This window comes from Notolabrus celidotus, chromosome 10 (assembly GCF_009762535.1).
Source record: "Notolabrus celidotus isolate fNotCel1 chromosome 10, fNotCel1.pri, whole genome shotgun sequence".
Lineage (NCBI taxonomy): Eukaryota > Metazoa > Chordata > Actinopteri > Labriformes > Labridae > Notolabrus > Notolabrus celidotus.
The window spans coordinates 27,755,193-27,773,066 of record NC_048281.1 but is presented as its reverse complement, the minus strand read 5'-3'; the positions used below and the strand labels follow the sequence as shown (position 1 = coordinate 27,773,066).

The window sequence follows — 17,874 nt, the reverse complement described above, 5'->3', positions numbered from 1 at the left end:
TATGATATCATTTTGAATACGTGTGCAGTTTTAGAAGTAAAGACTTCACCGTGCCCAGAATCAGGTACAAAGACAAACACCAAATCACTTAATCACATAGTTTAATTTGAATTTTGCTTAGAATACCACATTTTGATTATTGCATGTCACTAACAATATATTACTGAAGTGTTCCTTCAAATATATGTATCTGATCTGTATCTGTGAGCTGTATTTAGTGTTAAAAAACACACCCAGTTGGGGCGCTGTTGGCTTAGCGGTCTAAGCACACCCCATATACAGAGGCCATAGTCCTCATTGCAGTGGCCGCAGGTTTGACTCCCAGCCTCTATCGTTTGCTGCATGTCCTCCCCCACTCTACTCCCCATATTTCCTGTCTCTCTCTCCAGCTTTCCTATCCAATACAGGCAAAAATCTCCCAAAAATTTAACTTAAAAAAAAACAATGAAAATCACAACCAGTCTGAATAAAGCAACCATCAAAGTTGGCTTGCATGTAACTGGCCAGTCACTTTGGCTTCCTCTCACTCCATGTCTTACTCTCTCCTCACCTTGGTAGTACAGAAAGCACAGTGACTTTGCAGCAAACACCAGTTGCTACTTTTTAGCTTTATTTGTGATATATATTGATGGGCTGTCAGTGTGAGTGGAACAGACACAACGGTTAGCATGTATGTTTGGTACATCATTTGGTGGGAGGGGCTTAAAGGAGTGACAGGAGGTAGCAGAGGCAGAGGTGGAAAGTTTTTCCATCTGAATGTTCATGTTGCTTACTGCTACTTTAAGGGCCTGTGTCCTTCTTGTGCTGTTTTTTCTATCCAAACTAAATGCTGTTCAGCGTTTTCAGCTCTCAGCTTCCTCAGCGCAAAAGCTTCAGCTGATTTTAGTCGCTGCACTCTCAGTTAAAAATAGGTAATCTTTTGGAACACTGCCAAGCTCATGAATATCGCTGCTTGATCACCGACCAATCAGAATTAGGAAGGGGCAGAGCATCAGAAATCAACTTTGTCAATGGCAGAGGTCTGTATGGAATTAAAAAGAACCACACTTGTTTTTTTGAGACACAATTTCCTGTCTTGAGCTGCTGCTAATACTACAACACAAATTCTAAGCTCTGAGCTCAGCCAGCACAAAAACAGTGTTAGTGGGCACAGTCCCTTATACAGCATATGTTTTTTGGGAAGTTTGTATTGACCTACTTGTCCATTTTCAGGAGTTAGAACTTACCAAAGCATATGAACTTCTGCTATTTGAGTGAGTTGGATAAAAATCCTGTTTTTTCTGTGTCTGTGTTTTCAAAATATCCTTTGGTATTGTGTTAAAGAAACAAATTATTCTTGGTTTATGGACCAAAAAGAGCCGTTCTTAGATCTAAAGACACTAACTCGGTCATTAAAATGAGCAACAAAATCTGTAACTGTGCTGAGAAAAACACACAAACAGAAAAACAGAGGGAAGAAACAATGAAGCAGCATTGCACTAAATATCCTCAACCTTTAAATAGTTGACACCATCTGAGGAACATTTTTCACTGCAGTAGCATGACATGAGTAAATACATACAGATATGTCACCTGTGCTCCTCTTTTAGATGACTAGGGTTATTATTCTGCAGTTTTTAGGAGAGCCTTACTGTGTCAAACAAAAGTAGCCCCCATAATCACTTTAATCATTCAGTTGCTGATTAGTGCAAAGCGAGGTACTTCACTCCCCCAGAATTCCCCCTCCTCTGCAGCCCATCTGCTCTCCCACTGCAGCAAGAGCCTCCCCTGACATATTTTGCAGCAAGTATATGCACCAAGATGGTTTGGCATTGTAGTACAATTATGAGCACTTCTTATCTCTTCTAACATATGGTTTCTTTCTGTAGTAAGCATGCGTTTTGATTCGTTGTTAATGTTTGTATGTTTTTTTTGTCGTGTCCTCCAGGGAGAGCTTCATGAAGCAGTTCATTGATCGTCAGCAGCAGGACACCAGCTGTTTGTTCCGGCGTCTCCCCTCCGCTTCATCCTCCTCCTGTGACCACTCCAAACGCTCAGCCATTGAAGACAACAAGTACATCGATCAAAAGGTACTTTTGAGCACTCGTTTATCCTTCTCACTATAACACAGACAAAACGTGTCAAAGTACAGGAGCAGCATCCAACAATCAAAAAACTTTATGATGTTGTGTTTTGGTGTGATTGCACACTGCGTTTCATAAAGTAATGACTTATGGATTCTCACTGTTGGCTCTTTCAGCTTCGCAGGTCAATATTCAGTATCCGCGCCCGAAACCTGCTGGAAAAAGAAACTACCATCAACAAAATCCTGCGGTAAGAATGGCTACACCTAAGGAAGCATAGTTTTTGTGACGTGCAGATAAACTGAGCTCAATAAGGTTGAATTCCATTGTTGTAAAAATATATGCCACAGATAATAAAAGAGCGATGTGAATACTGGAACAAAAGGAATTTGAATCCAAAATTCAAAACAGTTTGTCTCTTCTTTGGCGGAGACTAACCCAATTTAAAGCCACATGTGTCGACACGTGCAGACTGCATTTTTACGCCGCTCTTCGTTTATGACTCTCAGTTGTTTGTGTTCTTTTATTATTAATCAGGACATCATAAGATTTGGGATTGACACCATCCTCAGAGATCGCAGCTAGATGCGTTTAATATGCATCATCCACAGTCATGAAACACATGCCAGCCTTTGTGTGGGTGAAAGTAATAATGTGTGTGCATATTAGATGTTGCTCTCCTGCAACAGCACTCTGCTATTGTTAATTCCTCTCTCTCTCACACACGCACACACACACAAACATGGACACACACAGACCCACTTCAGACTCATTTACTGTCACGGTGAGGTAAATGGATAATTTGCTGTTCAGCATGGCAGAGCTGGCACTAAGTGTAGATTAGCTCGCCGGCACCATGTCCAATATGCCCCCCCCTTCATCTCTTATTCAGTCAGTCTGAAAGATAGACAGCATATCAGTAGTCATAACACGTTCTGTCTGGCTCGCCGTCTTCCACACAAACACACAATTAGGCTCACAATCACACCAACACTGCCCAACACACACACACACAGTGCAGCACACACAGGCACTCATGCATGCCTACTGCCAATAAACAAGTAATCACTCAGAGTCTCTCTAATGATTTAAGTACACACACTGCTTGTGCCCACAGTGTCATTAGTTCTGTTCTGGTACATGACTCCGCTGTTAGCCAGGACAGAAAGGGATGCCCACACACACATTGACAAAAATGACACACACTAACTAATGGAATGATTGGATCCTGACAGCCTGGATCACCTCTCTTACAGGCCTATACCGAGGAAAGCCAAATACAGCCTGCTATTCATAAAAATGGAGCCGATCCAGCTGTGTGTAGATCACATATTTTTCATCATATTGATCATAAAGAGACATGTTTTTTTTGTGTGTGTGTTTGTGTTTCACAGAGCTTGTACCAGACAGCGTATGCTAAGTGGATCCTTTGAAGGCCAGCCAGCCAAAGAGCGTTCCATACTCAGCGTGCAGCATCATATACGACAGGAGCGCAGGTTTGACAGCATATGCACACAGAGGTAAAGAGGAGTTTAACGCCTGTGCGCCTGCACGGTAGTACCTATCTGCTCTTTGTTTTCCACAGATCTCTGAGGCATGGCTCCACGAGTCAGAGGATCAGCAGAGGGAAGTCTCTGGAGACGCTCACCCAGGATGTAAGAATAAGTACACAAAAACACAGAAAGAAATGCACCTGTATCCTCGACGAATAGATGTTCAGACTTCCTCAAGCAAGGTCAAAACTGTTATTTCACTGTTGGGATGCAACAGCACCTCACAGGAGGGTTGAGATTTGGTAGACTTATTTGGAATGATTCAAATCAGTGTGGTAAAAGATTAACCTTTTGAAACAACAGAGGGAACTATGTGCCTTTGACTTCTCCTGTTCAGCATCATTATGTCTCTCACATCTGCAGGTGAATAGAGGCACACAGACATGGTTGCAGCAGGTGAAGGTTTTGAAGTAAGATGATACCTGAGCATTATTATATGTATGCAAATAAGATTGCATCACTATTTATAAACTAGAGTATGATCTTCCTCTATCTTCTCCTCACTGTGGACATCCTCTCATGGACGTTGCCCATTGATTTCTGAAGAGATGTCATGAAGCTAAACAATGGCGGTCGCTATATTGGAAAGGCTGGCTCTGTGACGTCACTCATTGATCTCTGGAGAGGTGGTGGGTGCAGTGTTAGAAATGCTGACTCAACCTAGCTTTCAGTCAACATAGCAACAGGCTGAGAGCTGGGGTTGAGGCCTGTCTGTCATCTCAACCACACCCCTAATTATGCAAATATATGCATTACTTTTAGCCTAAATATGAACAAAGCAGATGAGTGATCAAACAGTTCATCCTCCACACAGTGTGAAAGAGTAGAGTAATGAGCAATGGACACCAAAACTGTTTTTGTACCAGGCTGTAAACATGTTTATTTTTGCTATTAACTTGGACATTTGAACATGGGTGTCAAAGGGGCTTTCTGAGCTTTGGGGGCCAGCATCAAGTGGAAACTTAAGGAACTGCTTTTTTTTTGCACTCCCACATTGGCTTCACTTTTTAATGCCCAAGGATGGGACATCCTCCAGGCCTGCTCTATAGAAAACAAAGAGATAAAGAGAAACAAGACAGTCAACGTATAACTTATATGCCTCTTCTGGAGTTAATACTTGAAACATTTTGTCCTGATGAGCATTTTTTCCATACCTTAAAGATTCTGTATCCTTTCAAAATAAAAGCTAATTTGGCACGGACTTAGCCTAATGGCACAAATTGTGTATAAGGCAAGGAAAAATCTCCTGCCAGGAAATATTCAAAGATGGTTCTTTGAAAGAGAGGGGGGTTATAAGTTAACAGGGAAGTTAAGATTAAAGATGGTGAGTGTTCGGACCACAAGGAAAAGCTTTTGTATTTCAATCTGTGGTGTAAAAATGTGGAACAGACTCAATATGGAGCTACAGCAAAAAATAACTTTCATGAGGTACAAGGAGGAAGACAAGTGTTGATAATCACAAGGGGTTTACTTTTGATTGTCGGTGTAAATATGAAGATTTGACTTGTGGGAGTGCACTAGTATTATGCCAGATAAAAGTGAATGAAGGGGTAGGATTAGATACGTTTTTAACTTCTTCCTACTCCCTTTTGCACATTTAAAGTAAAATGTTTCAGTGCTTGCAAATGGAACTGACTGATTTTGATTCAACTATTTCTTCTTTTTTACTGCTATGTTTTTTTAAATATTTTACTTTTACATGATCAAATAAAGACATCAAATCAAATTAAATCAAAATGGTTAAGTTGCACGCCCATGTAGCGGGTGGCTCTGGTTTGAATTCAGCCTGCGGCCTCTTTCCCACATGTCATTCTCCCCCTCTCTCCCAAATTTCCTACACTATCCACTGTCCTCTCCTCTACAAAATAAAGATGTAAAAGCCCCCCCCCAAAAAAATCAAAGCTAATCAAAACAGGAAATGCATTAACTGTAAGGCAGTAAAAAAGGGAAAATAAAAGCTTCAGAAATGACAGTGTTACAAGTCAGTTTCTCCTCTAAAGGTTGAACATAAACTTGGTTAACCACATCCTTAAAGAAAACCATGAAAAAGTTGTCATGAACTCGGCATTGGGACTCATATTGTATCAAGAGTTTAGTTGTTTTGTTATATTCCAATATTACCGTTAATCGAAGAAATGCAAACAAAGAATTTTACCATCAAATCTATCTTATATCAACATAATCATCTTGTCTCTTTCTAGCATTCCAGTACAGTACGATATCGCAATGCACAAAGAGAGGACAGCGAAATCAAGATGATCCAAGAAAAAAAGGAACAAGCAGAGATGAAAAGGTATTATCACACACATACACAAAATACCAGGCTGAGAGCAAGTTTTAAACCAGGAAGTTAACATTCAGTCTTTGCTGTTTCATTAACATGTTGTCTCTGTGTTTCTTTCACTGATCAGAAAAGTTCAGGAAGAGGAACTGAGAGAAAACCATCCTTATTTCGATAAGCCTCTGTTCATTGTTGGCCGGGAGCACCGCTTCAGGAACTTCTGCAGGATGATCGTTCGAGCTCGCTTCAATGCGTAAGATCAATCTTATTAGTCCGCACATTGTCTTAATAGGTTGTATAATGTCTTGTGGTCACAAATGAGGCTTTAGCATTCAATATCTGTTGAATAAAACCCCTAAAGGCATTTATTAATACACACAGGTCTATGATTTCTTCATACCAACGTCAGATTCATATTCAACACACACTTCATGTTGTTTGTATGATTTTATTTCCAGATCCAAAACTGACCCCATAACAGGAGCAGTGAAGAACACCAAGTACCACCAGCTGTAGTAAGTGTGATGAATTATTGATCCCTTCACTCTCTATCGATCTGTTGGTTCTACATGAGTGAAATCCTTATTAATTCTGTAGTCAAATTATAGGCCTGTTGTGCGCTTTCAGAATCTCTGGTGAGGATTGAAAATTGTGAAAGTGAAGAGCTGCGAAATAGATTTCACCCATTATGCAACCTGATTGTAATTCAGCCGAGCACAGGGGCTGATTATTAAAGTGAGAAAAAGTCCTTTTGTATCAGATACCGCTGCAGCCAAGGGACTTTCTTTTTTTCTGGCTACCTGCTGTAGAGAAGATTGTTCTGCACACACACTGACACACAATTTAATTCACTCTCACTTTCTGATACCTCTCCTCACATATCCTCCCCTGAATTTGTCCGCCTCCCCCTCTTTCTCTTGAATTCTCCTTGAGTATGTGCCACTTTGCAAACCAAATATCTCTTTTGACCTACTTACACCAAACTTAGTCGTTTTCTCTGCTGATTCCAAAACAAGTGATGTCCACGTGTCTCCCTGCAGCGATCTTCTGGGCCTCGTCACCTACCTCGACTGGGTTATGATTGTCGTAACCATCTGCTCCTGCATCTCCATGATGTTTGAATCACCCTTCACCAGGGTCATGCATGCCCCCTCTCTGCAGGTATTTAAAAACAGTTTAACTGAGTGGAACGAGCGAGCAGATGCATGATGGGACAGATGTTGCTAACGCGTGCGTCCTCTGTTTTAGATCGGGGAGTACGTGTTTGTGATCTTCATGAGCATCGAGCTCAACCTGAAGATCATGGCAGACGGTCTGTTCTTCACCCCCACAGCTGTCATCAGAGACTTTGGAGGAGTCATGGACATCTTCATCTATCTAGTGAGGAATCTGACAATCTAAAGACTGCCTTATTTAAGCATGACTAGATACACAACTACATTAAATACGCCACACTGGCAAAGCCCTTGAAAGTAGACCACCTACCTAGCATATGTCCTTTCTAGACCGTCTGTGGAGAGTTTTTGACGTGTCCTGAAACACTCAACTGTAGTCAATCAATCAATCTTTATTTATATAGCACCAAATCACAACAAATGTTATCTCCAGACTCTTTACAAACAGAGCAGGTCTAGACTGTACTCTACGTTATATTATTAACAAAGACCCAACATCAAGACAGGATAAGATCCAGTCCCCTCTTACAGACAGGACTCAGTCTGATCTCATCTTAATCCACCATGAGCAGAGCACTTTGCAGCATTTAGCAAGTTACAGTGACAAGGACAAACTTCCTTTAACAGGCAGAAACCTCGAGCAGAACCAGACATGTTAGACAGACATCTGCCTCAACCGAGTTGGGGTTGGAAAGAGGGAGATAGAGGGAGATGAATAGAGAGAGAGATGATAGTGCTGAGACAGAAACTGTAGTAGTAGTCGTATCAGCTGGAGTATGGAACGACCACAGCAGCAGGCCGTCTTCAGCAGCGACTCGAAGGAACCTAAAATAGTAGTGCGGGAGCATTTCACAGTTTCAATGCTGCAAAGAAAGAACAGCCTGCAAAATCCATTTTTATAGCAGACCTTTCTTATCATTGGATCACATCTGTAATGCTAAAGTATTTGAAGAGAAGGCATGACATTCAGGTTAACAGTCCAAAGTTTTTTATGATTTTTCTCTCATTTGCATTTTCAGTATTTCACCTTCAAATCTTTACCCTTGAACTCTTCATCTTTTTCCCTTCTGAGTCATCTATCTTACACAGAAAGTGGTTATGTTTAAAGCAACAACAAAACTATGGCTTGAGTAATGATATCTATGTTTATGTTTATGTTTATTTATTTGCACAATTAAAAAAATATATACACACAAAAAAAGAGCAAAGATAAATAATATACTGTGCAGGAAGAGGCAGAAAACTCAGAGCTTATTTGAAGCCTCCACCCAATTAATGTTCTAATCAAGCGGCAAACTCCGGTCTCAAACGATGAAGCCAATGCGGAAGTGATATAAACTGCAATACATCGAAAATCCGCTTGAGGCTGGCTGCAGAAACACCTGAAACCACATAGATATGAATGGGAAAAAGACGATCTTTGCAGCATTAATAAACATGTTTACAGCCTGGTTCAAAAAACGGCTTCGCCCTACAACGCTAATCTCTCTAATGGCACACACTGTATGGGGGTGACTTTTTTTCTAACGTGACGGTTAAGAAGATATTAAGATTATGAGTTTTTCCCAAATAAGGACATGACTGACGTGACTCCCGGTCGGGAACACACAGCCATTGGCTAAGAGACTCACACTACGTCACACTCTGCCTAGTTGAGTTCCGCATTACCAATATGGCTGCTGCCGTCGATTTGCTTCAAAACAGCTCTCAGGAACAGATGGGTGACGTCACGGATACTACGTCCATATTTTATACAGTCTATGGTTCTAATATCAAAAGTTAATTAAAAAAATACTAAATTGACACATATAAAGACAAAAATAATAATATAATGGCATATTTGGAGTGTAAAGGAGTAATGTTGAATTTATTAGCTGATAGCTAAATAATGAACTGTTTATATCATTGTATTTACGTAGTAATTCTGTACTTTGTTTGTGTACTATTTCACTTGTCAATGACTACTTCTAACGTCAAAACAGTCTTCAGTTGCATTCCTAATTCCAACAAAGGGAATTAGACACATATAATACTCCATGAACAAAGGAGTCTATGCTCATTTATCTTCAAAATCTCTTAATAATCTTTGAATGATATTAAACAAATCAAAAGTATAGAGGAGAAGAAACAGACACTGATGCAGCAGAGGCAATAACATGAGTGACTCTGACTGAAGGGAGTCTTTATTTTCCCCGTCATACCCCCTGTTTTTATTTCATTCATGACCTACATTACAAGACATGGCTGTGTGCAGTCTGTGGAGGTTACAATGGAATTTACTGCAAAACAACCAGATAGTTATGTGTCTTTAATGTTGGTGTTGCGTCCCAGCTTTAACCTGCTGCTTGGCAACTAAATGGAGACATTATAGTATTTTAAAATATGTAGCTGCATTGACAAATTCCCTTTAGCAGAGCCACTTAAGCAGATTTAGGAGTATTGATGGTTGTGTTACTCAAACTGAACATGTTCTCCAGGTGAGTCTGATCTTTCTGTGCTGGCTGCCTCCTGACGTCCCTCCTGAGTCTGGGGCTCAGCTGCTGATGATGCTGCGCTGCCTGCGTCCGCTCAGGATCTTCAAGCTGGTACCCCAGATGAGGAAGGTGGTGCGGGAGGTCCTCAAGGGATTCAAGGAGATTTTCCTGGTAAGTGTTTCTACATTAGAGACCGACAAATATGGAATTTTCTGATTTAGACCAATTTGAGAGGGAGATTGCTGGTATGGTGGAACATTAACAACTTGACCTAAGACTGTTCAACAATATTATATTGAATATTAAATGTTTTAAAATCCTCCAATAGTAGGGGCTTTGCAGTTTATCAGTCAGTTTGCCCTGTTCACTTCTTAAAATATAGATTTTTTTCAAATAATAAAATAAACTACTTGTTAAATTTCCACCCCAGAGCAGAGGGAGAGTTTTATAATCAAACTATTAAACTCGTGTTTGTTAATATTCACAGGCGCCTTAGGCAAAGAGGCAAATTTGCATGAACATGAGTTTTCATATCACCTTTATCACCTTTTGGCTAACTGCCCGGTTCTAGATTAGTAGGAAAGTAAGTACATTTTTTCCTCAGTGCATTAAAAGGCTAGAGTTCATTTTCTTAGAGTGATTTTGCTTCAATGCAATACTCTGAAAAAGTCTGAGATGTTCTGTGCGGTGGAAAAAGGTATGCAGTGAAGTATTCATGATTTATGGTACGTTGCTTTTAAAGCATGCACAAATATAAGCAGGATTTGTAGAGTAATGCATCTTATTCAGCTTTATTGGATTTGTACTCATGTTGTTAAAACATCCCCACTTACTCCTGGGCTTTGCTTACCTTTTGCCTTTCCTACCGAGGATTTTATTACAGTACCAGGAGCTCGCAATAGTTAGAGTCTGAGGTCTCTACATCCGCAGCGGTCTGACATCCTCAGCTCGCTCTGTAATCTCTCAGGCTCAGATTATGTTGAGCTCTGTGCCTTTAAACTCTTGATTGATTCCCTTGCAGGTTTCCATTCTGCTCCTCACTCTAATGCTGGTGTTCGCAAGCTTCGGAGTTCAACTGTTTGCCGGAAAGCTCGCCAAGTGCAACGACCCCCACATCCTTAAACGGGTACAGCAAGAAACATAATCTCCTCAATAAACCATCCCCTCCCTTTGCATGCTCCCTGCAGAGAAGCACAAGCTGGAGAAGTTCAAGGGGTTCCCCCAGACAAATCAATACTCTTGTGGGTCCTTTTTATCCTGCATTTCTAACTGTAGTCCCTGCACTGCTCTCACGTTCTGCAGTAGAAGCTTTTCTATTATACCAAAATCCTGTGGGTGATTTCTCCTTGCTTCTTTTTGCATATCTTCACTTATGCATGACTATAGTATTGTCATATTCTTCTGTTTATTAGGTAGTGAGTTGTTTAAGTTGTTCTCTGAAAGCCTGCTCGTAAACTACTTCACCAAAGCATATTTTTTCTGTTGTAATGCCCGCTTCATTCTGTGTTTTGTTGTCAACCCTGTGTTTGTAGGATGAGTGTCATGGGATATTTCGGATAAATGTCAGCGTTTCCAAAAACCTCAACCTCAAACTAAAGCCTGGGGAGAAGAAACCTGGTTTCTGGGTTCCAAGAGTCTGGTAAATAATGTTGTTTTTATTACAGCTTGATTTAAAGTTGCTTTCCTGCAGCAGGAGATTTATGTTTCTGTTCTCTGTCCTCAGGGCCAACCCTCGTAACTTCAACTTTGACAATGTGGGAAATGCCATGTTGGCTCTGTTCGAAGTGCTGTCGCTCAAAGGCTGGGTGGAAGTCCGGGATGTCATAATTCACCGTGTTGGACCGGTACTGAACTTTACCTTACCTTACCTTAGAAGCTTATCATTTCAATGAAAGAGTTTCTCTCACTACATCACCGAATCATTGTAAGAGTTTAAATACCTCTGTGCCTGCAGATCCATGGAATCTACATCCACGTCTTTGTATTCCTGGGATGCATGATTGGACTCACGTTGTTTGTGGGTGTCGTCATCGCAAACTTCAATGAGAACAAGGTAAGAACGATGCATAAAAAAACCAACTATTTTAGCATGTTTTTATCTTCATGAGCCTAGAAAAGAAGACAAGAAAGACTAAGAGCTTTCCAATTTAATAACATGGCAATGATTTGGGCCCTGGAGGCTATAGAAAACACAACCTGTAACCTTTAAATGTGCTGTGTCTCCTATCACCAGGGCACTGCTCTCCTCACAGTTGACCAGAGGAGATGGGAAGATCTGAAGAGTCGACTGAAAATAGCCCAACCTCTCCACCTGCCTCCACGCCCAGGTGCTCAGACAAGAAATGACACAAACATGTATCACAAAAAACTCTGGAAGTACTTCAACACGTGAACCCAATGAGTCTAAGATAAAATAAGATATACTTTATTTGTCCACAAAGTATGAAGAACAGTGTGATTCCGATGGATACAGTAGTTATTTGTGATTGTGCCAAGTCACAGTAACTTCCCTGTAGTGGAATGAAAGATGAGAACAGCTGATTAACGGGACACAGCAGTGCTGGTGTTAAACAGTCTGATTGCAGATGGGTTGAAGGACCTGCGGTAGCGCTCTGTCCTGCAGAGTGGGAGTCTCAGTCTGCTGCTGAAGGAGCTGCTCAGGGACCCCACAGTCTCATGCAGGGGGTGAGAGGGATTGTCCATGATGGATGTCAGCTTGGTTAACATCCTCCTCTCACCCACCTCCTCTAAGGAGTCCAGAGGACAGCCCAGGACAGAACTGGCCCTCCTGACCAGTCTCTTAAGTCTTTTCCTGTCCCTGTCTGTGCTCTCTGCTCCCCAGCAGACCACTGCATAATGTCTGATTAATATAACAGCTGGCCTATATTACCTAAGAAGAAAAATTCAAACATTTATTTATTCTCAAAAGGACTTTCAGATTTCCCTCATGTCCAGTGTTGTCAAGAGAACAGCTGTCCTATATTACCTTCAGAATAATTCCCACCACCTTATGGCCCAATGTGGGCTTGGTTATGGTCAATCATAGGGTTAATATTGGTAGATTTGTCCCCTGATGTATGCTGATATAAAAACGTTTTCTGCATCTCAGACAATGAGGAAGAAATAGATTCATCAAGAAATAGCTTGAAAATGTTATTTATGAGGCTCCTTTGTCCTAGCGGTTTAAGCGCACCCAATATGCAGAGGTCATAGTCCTGATCCCAGTGGTCGCTGGTTTGATACCTGGCCTCGACCATTCGCTGCATGTCTTCCCTTGCTTTCTACTCCCCACATTTCCTGTCTCTCTTCAGCTGTCCTATCCAATAAAGGCAAATATTCCCAAAAGTTTTCAAAATCCCAAAATTTCATTTATTCTCAGCAGCCTGTAACATTTGTTACCAGAGCAGAGCAGAACAGACAATGATCAACACTTAAATGAATGTATTCTTACATCTTTGCACAAGACAGCTTGAGTTTAAGACAGCAGCTCTGTAGACTCTTAGAATTGCACTCTTGTCTTGCATTTCATACTTTTGAAAAATTTGTTTACAATCCACAAATGAATGTCTATTTCAATCCCAGCAAAAGTATGAAATATCATATTAGCAATCTGCTCAAGTTTCAAAAACAACCTCAGTACGAATCTTTAAAATCCAACAGTTCCTACAGAGCAGTGATGGAGCGGCAGGATTATGACGGTCATGTTTTTGCCCCATTCCCGGAGCGATCATGTGGTTTGTGTGTGGGTGCGTCACTGTGTAGTAAAGTAGTGCTCGGATGATTCATCCATATTTGATATATGAGTACGTGTTTTTCATGGAGGATTGTTGCCACCGGGGCTCTACATGATCCCTTAATGATGACTTTCGCCACTAATGAAAAACCTGAATCGGAGGACAGATAACACAGATGACTCAGTCACTGAATCACGCGTGTCACCGCCTTCTGCTGGGAATTTATTCACAGAATTGTTCAAAGTTTCTGAGGTGAACTATCAGCTTCATGCTCACTGGATTCACATTCATACACTGGAGGAATGTTCAGTGAACTTCAATTTGATACACAATTTCACTCCATATTGTTATCGATCATCTTTCAACATGGGATCACTGAACAATTACACTGTGGCTCTTCCCTCTGTGATTAGAGCCGTGAGAATAGTTTTAAGGGCCTCAGAGGCATTGTGGGAAATCGCCTGTTAGTACAGTCGAAGCTGAGAACTAACAGAAAATCAATGGCTTCAGTTTTAGTCAGCAGTGCCGCTGACACCAGCAGTATCAACCTGACTTTGATCCACATCCAAAGGCCGTCGGCACTGGCACCACTCACTCACTACTGGCAGTTCATTACAGCGCTGTGCTGGCCTTCCCTCACACAGTTCTGCTCAAAGTACTCGCAAAAATCATCTCTGTGGTCAGCAGTCATGCTTCATCACAGAGCCTGTTGTTGTTACATCTCTATTTCATGTTCATTAGATTAAAAACTTGATGCTTTGAAGTGGATAAACAGGGACAGATATAATAATCATTTACAACTAGAACAAGGATCTGTTATAGCAGGGATACAAATCTTCACATATAAAGCCTGAATCCACACATGACAAAAGCATGGACTTCAAATACAGGCGGATGTGAATAGATAGAAAGACAATGCAATTTTGGAAAACCGTAATGCAGTTTTAGCTTCCTGCTGGAAAGAGAATACGTTTCAAATAGAGTACAGGATCATAAGATAGAGTTAGGTTGGACCTCATTAAAGGCCAATCTCATCAGCTCCCTCAACCCCTGTAGAACTGCTGCTGTTTAGAAAAGGCTCCGTGTCATGTTTGTGAGGTTGGTGTTTCCTTTAGGAGACATGTTTGCTCTCAAAGTCCTGTAATATCAACTAATCCTGACATAAAGGTCTCTGAATGTGCATATTTGTGTACACCTAAAGCATATTTAAGTTCTTTCTCACTGAATGAACACCCGAGCAGTCCGTGAGTGCCATCTGCAGGACGATGTAGTACACTACCACAGATCCAATAATCAGCTGACTCGAGCAGCACACTTATGAAAACAAATCAGACGAATAAATCCAACTTAGAAATGCTGAAATACAAGAGACTTTCTTTTTCATCGCTTTTTTTGGTGATATTTTGGGGGCTTTTACACCTTTATTCAGAGAGTAGATGACAGTGGATAGAGCAGGAAACTGGGATAGAGTGCGGGAATGATATGCAGGAAAGGGGCAGCAGGCTGGAATTGTACCCCGCCCGCTATATGGGCACGCAATGTAACCATTAGGCTACATCTGCGCCCAAGCTGTGAAAGATTGAACACCTCTCTTGTCTTTTATCTTCCTGACAGAAAATGGAGGTTTCCGGGCCAAGATGTACGACATCACTCAGCATCCCTTCTTCAAACGAGGCATCGCTGTGCTGGTGTTGGCTCAGTCGGTGCTGCTGTCTGTCAAGGTAAAGCATCAGTTATGCAGCAGCTCATTTAAGATCATGTGAGCTTTCTATTTGTTATTTTCTTTCAATGATATGCCTCATTATCTCTTTTTCATGTTAAGCAAATTGTTTTTCAATATCAAATCTGCTTCCTCAAATGTGTGTTTGAATCTTCCCTCCTCTAGTGGGATGTAGACGACCAAGTCACATTCCCTCTCGCCACCATGTCTGTAGTCTTCACCTTTATATTTGTACTAGAGGTGAGCCTGCTTTCCTTTCTACTAATCTGTTCCAAGGTTTTCCTCTGTTTGTCTACTCTCAGTATAAACATCTGGCTTATGTAACTTGTTGGTGTTGCTTCCCAGGTGACCATGAAGCTGATAGCCATGTCTCCAGCTGGTTACTGGCAGAGCAGGCGGAATCGCTACGACCTGCTGGTGACATCGCTGGGTGTCATCTGGATCGTCCTGCACTTCTCTTTACTGGTTAGATCAATTACATTTTATCACTGTGGGAATCCTGTTGTGTCAAAGTTAACAATATTATTCCCCTCTATAGAATGCATATACCTACATGATGGGGACGTGTGTGATTGTCTTCAGATTCTTCACCATATGTGGAAAGCACGTGAGTAGAATCTTGCTCTAGAATTATAATTTCAGTGCTAAAAACTATTACCAAGATATCCCTCTGAATGTGTTTGTGTCCGTGTGATGAATCTAGGTGACTCTGAAGATGCTGCTCCTGACCGTGGTGGTCAGCATGTACAAGAGCTTCTTCATCATTGTAGGCATGTTCCTGCTCCTGCTCTGCTACGCATTCGCTGGCGTCGTTCTCTTTGGAACTGTAAAGTATGGAGAGAACATTAACAGGTATGTATCAGATGTTCTCCTGTCCCTGATGCGGATAGGCAGTGCAGGATTTATGCAGTATATGAGGAAATACATCTGAGTAGAGTTGGCTGAGTCTCTCTTTTTTTACCCTTAGGCACGCAAACTTCTCCACAGCTGGCAAAGCTATCACTGTTCTCTTCCGTATCGTCACAGGGGAAGATTGGAATAAAATCATGCACGACTGCATGGTAAGATTGGCTGCAGGTGTAGCAAAACATCTCCACGGAAAACCAAATAGATCACTAACATCCAGTCTTGAAAGATACTTTTCACATGGTGCTTTATTTTGAAAGGGTGACTTTACCTCAAAACAATAGAGGCGAATGGATTTTTGCTTGTGGTGCAAGCAAAAAGTAAAATTAACAATAACCCCCAGTTGTTTTGTATGCTCCACAGACTTCACTGTCAGCACTTTCCACTTCAACTACTTTTGAACAAAGAAATAATCTCAATGGAAACTGCTGACATGACTTTCTGCATGGACGTATTTCTCTTAGTAAACCATTCCTTTCATGATAACATTACAGTGAATGTTTGATATGTGAGGATGCTCCATATGTTGATTTAAAGACATCCTGTTTCCTGTCCCCCAGGTGCAGGCCCCGTTTTGCACCCCGGATAAACTTCGCTACTGGGAGACTGACTGCGGCAACTATGCAGGGGCTCTCATCTACTTCTGCTCCTTCTATGTTATCATAGCCTACATCATGCTAAACCTGCTTGTAGGTGAGTATGTGCAAGACCATAAAGAGGACCAAATCTTGTCGCACATAGTCTCACGATGGAAGGACAAAAAGCTAGTCTACATTACACCACATTTAAATTTTATGGTTGAAACTTTTATGGAGGTTGGGGTAATTTTCCAGTCAATGTAACACCCCAAAGTGACAAAAACAAGTGTGTGCATACATAAAAACCATTCAGAAGAATGAGGATCAGGGGCTTTGGCATCAGCATCAGCTCTATTTCATTTCTGCCTCATGATACGCAGCACTGCACAACTCATAAAGCACACTTAGGTGTAGTTTTGTCATCGCTCCAAAACAGGCTGCAGAGTTTCTTCAGAGGAAAGAGTTCAGTCTATTACAGCTTGTTATCAACATGACAATCAAACCCTCTCATGCAGAAGGTGTAATTTCATTCTCAGGTCAGAGTCTATAATATGAGGAAAAGGAAAGTAGTAACACTTGGGGCAGAAAGGAACAAAAACATCCATATATAATTTTTGTTTTCTTCACGACTTCTCCTCTGGTTTTGTGGACTCTTTTTGTGTATCGCTCACTGCTGTATGGGTTGTAATCGTGTACAGGGAGACACAGATGGCGAGCTATAAACCACAGATACTTATCATGATTTGAGAGCCATCACTGACCTTTTGCAAAGAACACTGCGAAAAAAAGGAAGGGCCTAAAAGTCACAGACACAAAAGTAGCAAAGCATGAAAAATTCAAGAGGAGTGAGGGAGATGTATGAAGATGTGGGAATAAGAGGAAACCAGAGAGCTGAGTAGAAGTTAAAGGATATTTTTTATTGTCATTTTGGTTATTAATAGATTAACTTGGTCTGTCTTTCTATGCAAACCTCTGATTCTTGTCACATGTTAAGAAGAGACCACTTCATCTATGACCAATAGAGCCTCCATTTATTCTAAGGTGTCACTGGAGAGTTTGCTCCAAATTAATGTCACTTTCTTTGTATCTCTGTGTGTGATCTGTCATCAACATTAGAGGGAAATGTCTTCAAATTTGGCACAAACATGTAGTAGACTCAAGGGTATGTTAGGAAAGGGTAAAGTAGAGTAGGAATAGTGTAAGATAGGATAGGAAAAGGCTAATGAAATAGGATAAAGCAGGGTAGGTTATGATAGGGTGGGATAGGTTATGGTAAGGTGGGGTTGGGTAGAGCAAGGTAGGGGAGTTTAGAAGGTAGAAGGGTGGAGTAGGGTAGGGTAGGAAGGGGTAGGTAATCTAGAGTGAAGCGGGGGATATAAAGGTAATTTAG

At 41.2% G+C, this 17,874-nt stretch overlaps 1 protein-coding gene across 3 annotated transcripts in view; it reads left to right on the top strand.

Moving 5' to 3' along the window:
• nalcn (sodium leak channel, non-selective) overlaps nucleotides 1-17,874 on the top strand; it is a 122,737-nt gene that overhangs the window by 97,035 nt on the left and 7,828 nt on the right. For all 3 annotated transcript variants that reach the window (XM_034693891.1, XM_034693892.1, XM_034693890.1), the window contains 22 exons: nucleotides 1,928-2,069; nucleotides 2,240-2,313; nucleotides 3,458-3,559; nucleotides 3,649-3,718; nucleotides 5,818-5,909; nucleotides 6,028-6,150; nucleotides 6,356-6,412; nucleotides 6,938-7,058; nucleotides 7,146-7,277; nucleotides 9,550-9,717; nucleotides 10,568-10,672; nucleotides 11,079-11,185; nucleotides 11,270-11,390; nucleotides 11,501-11,599; nucleotides 11,780-11,873; nucleotides 14,895-15,001; nucleotides 15,166-15,240; nucleotides 15,346-15,465; nucleotides 15,539-15,607; nucleotides 15,704-15,852; nucleotides 15,968-16,061; nucleotides 16,467-16,599. In XM_034693891.1, coding sequence (XP_034549782.1) covers nucleotides 1,928-2,069; nucleotides 2,240-2,313; nucleotides 3,458-3,559; nucleotides 3,649-3,718; nucleotides 5,818-5,909; nucleotides 6,028-6,150; nucleotides 6,356-6,412; nucleotides 6,938-7,058; nucleotides 7,146-7,277; nucleotides 9,550-9,717; nucleotides 10,568-10,672; nucleotides 11,079-11,185; nucleotides 11,270-11,390; nucleotides 11,501-11,599; nucleotides 11,780-11,873; nucleotides 14,895-15,001; nucleotides 15,166-15,240; nucleotides 15,346-15,465; nucleotides 15,539-15,607; nucleotides 15,704-15,852; nucleotides 15,968-16,061; nucleotides 16,467-16,599 — 2,354 coding nt within the window. The remainder of the gene's footprint in view (nucleotides 1-1,927; nucleotides 2,070-2,239; nucleotides 2,314-3,457; nucleotides 3,560-3,648; nucleotides 3,719-5,817; nucleotides 5,910-6,027; nucleotides 6,151-6,355; nucleotides 6,413-6,937; nucleotides 7,059-7,145; nucleotides 7,278-9,549; nucleotides 9,718-10,567; nucleotides 10,673-11,078; nucleotides 11,186-11,269; nucleotides 11,391-11,500; nucleotides 11,600-11,779; nucleotides 11,874-14,894; nucleotides 15,002-15,165; nucleotides 15,241-15,345; nucleotides 15,466-15,538; nucleotides 15,608-15,703; nucleotides 15,853-15,967; nucleotides 16,062-16,466; nucleotides 16,600-17,874) is intronic.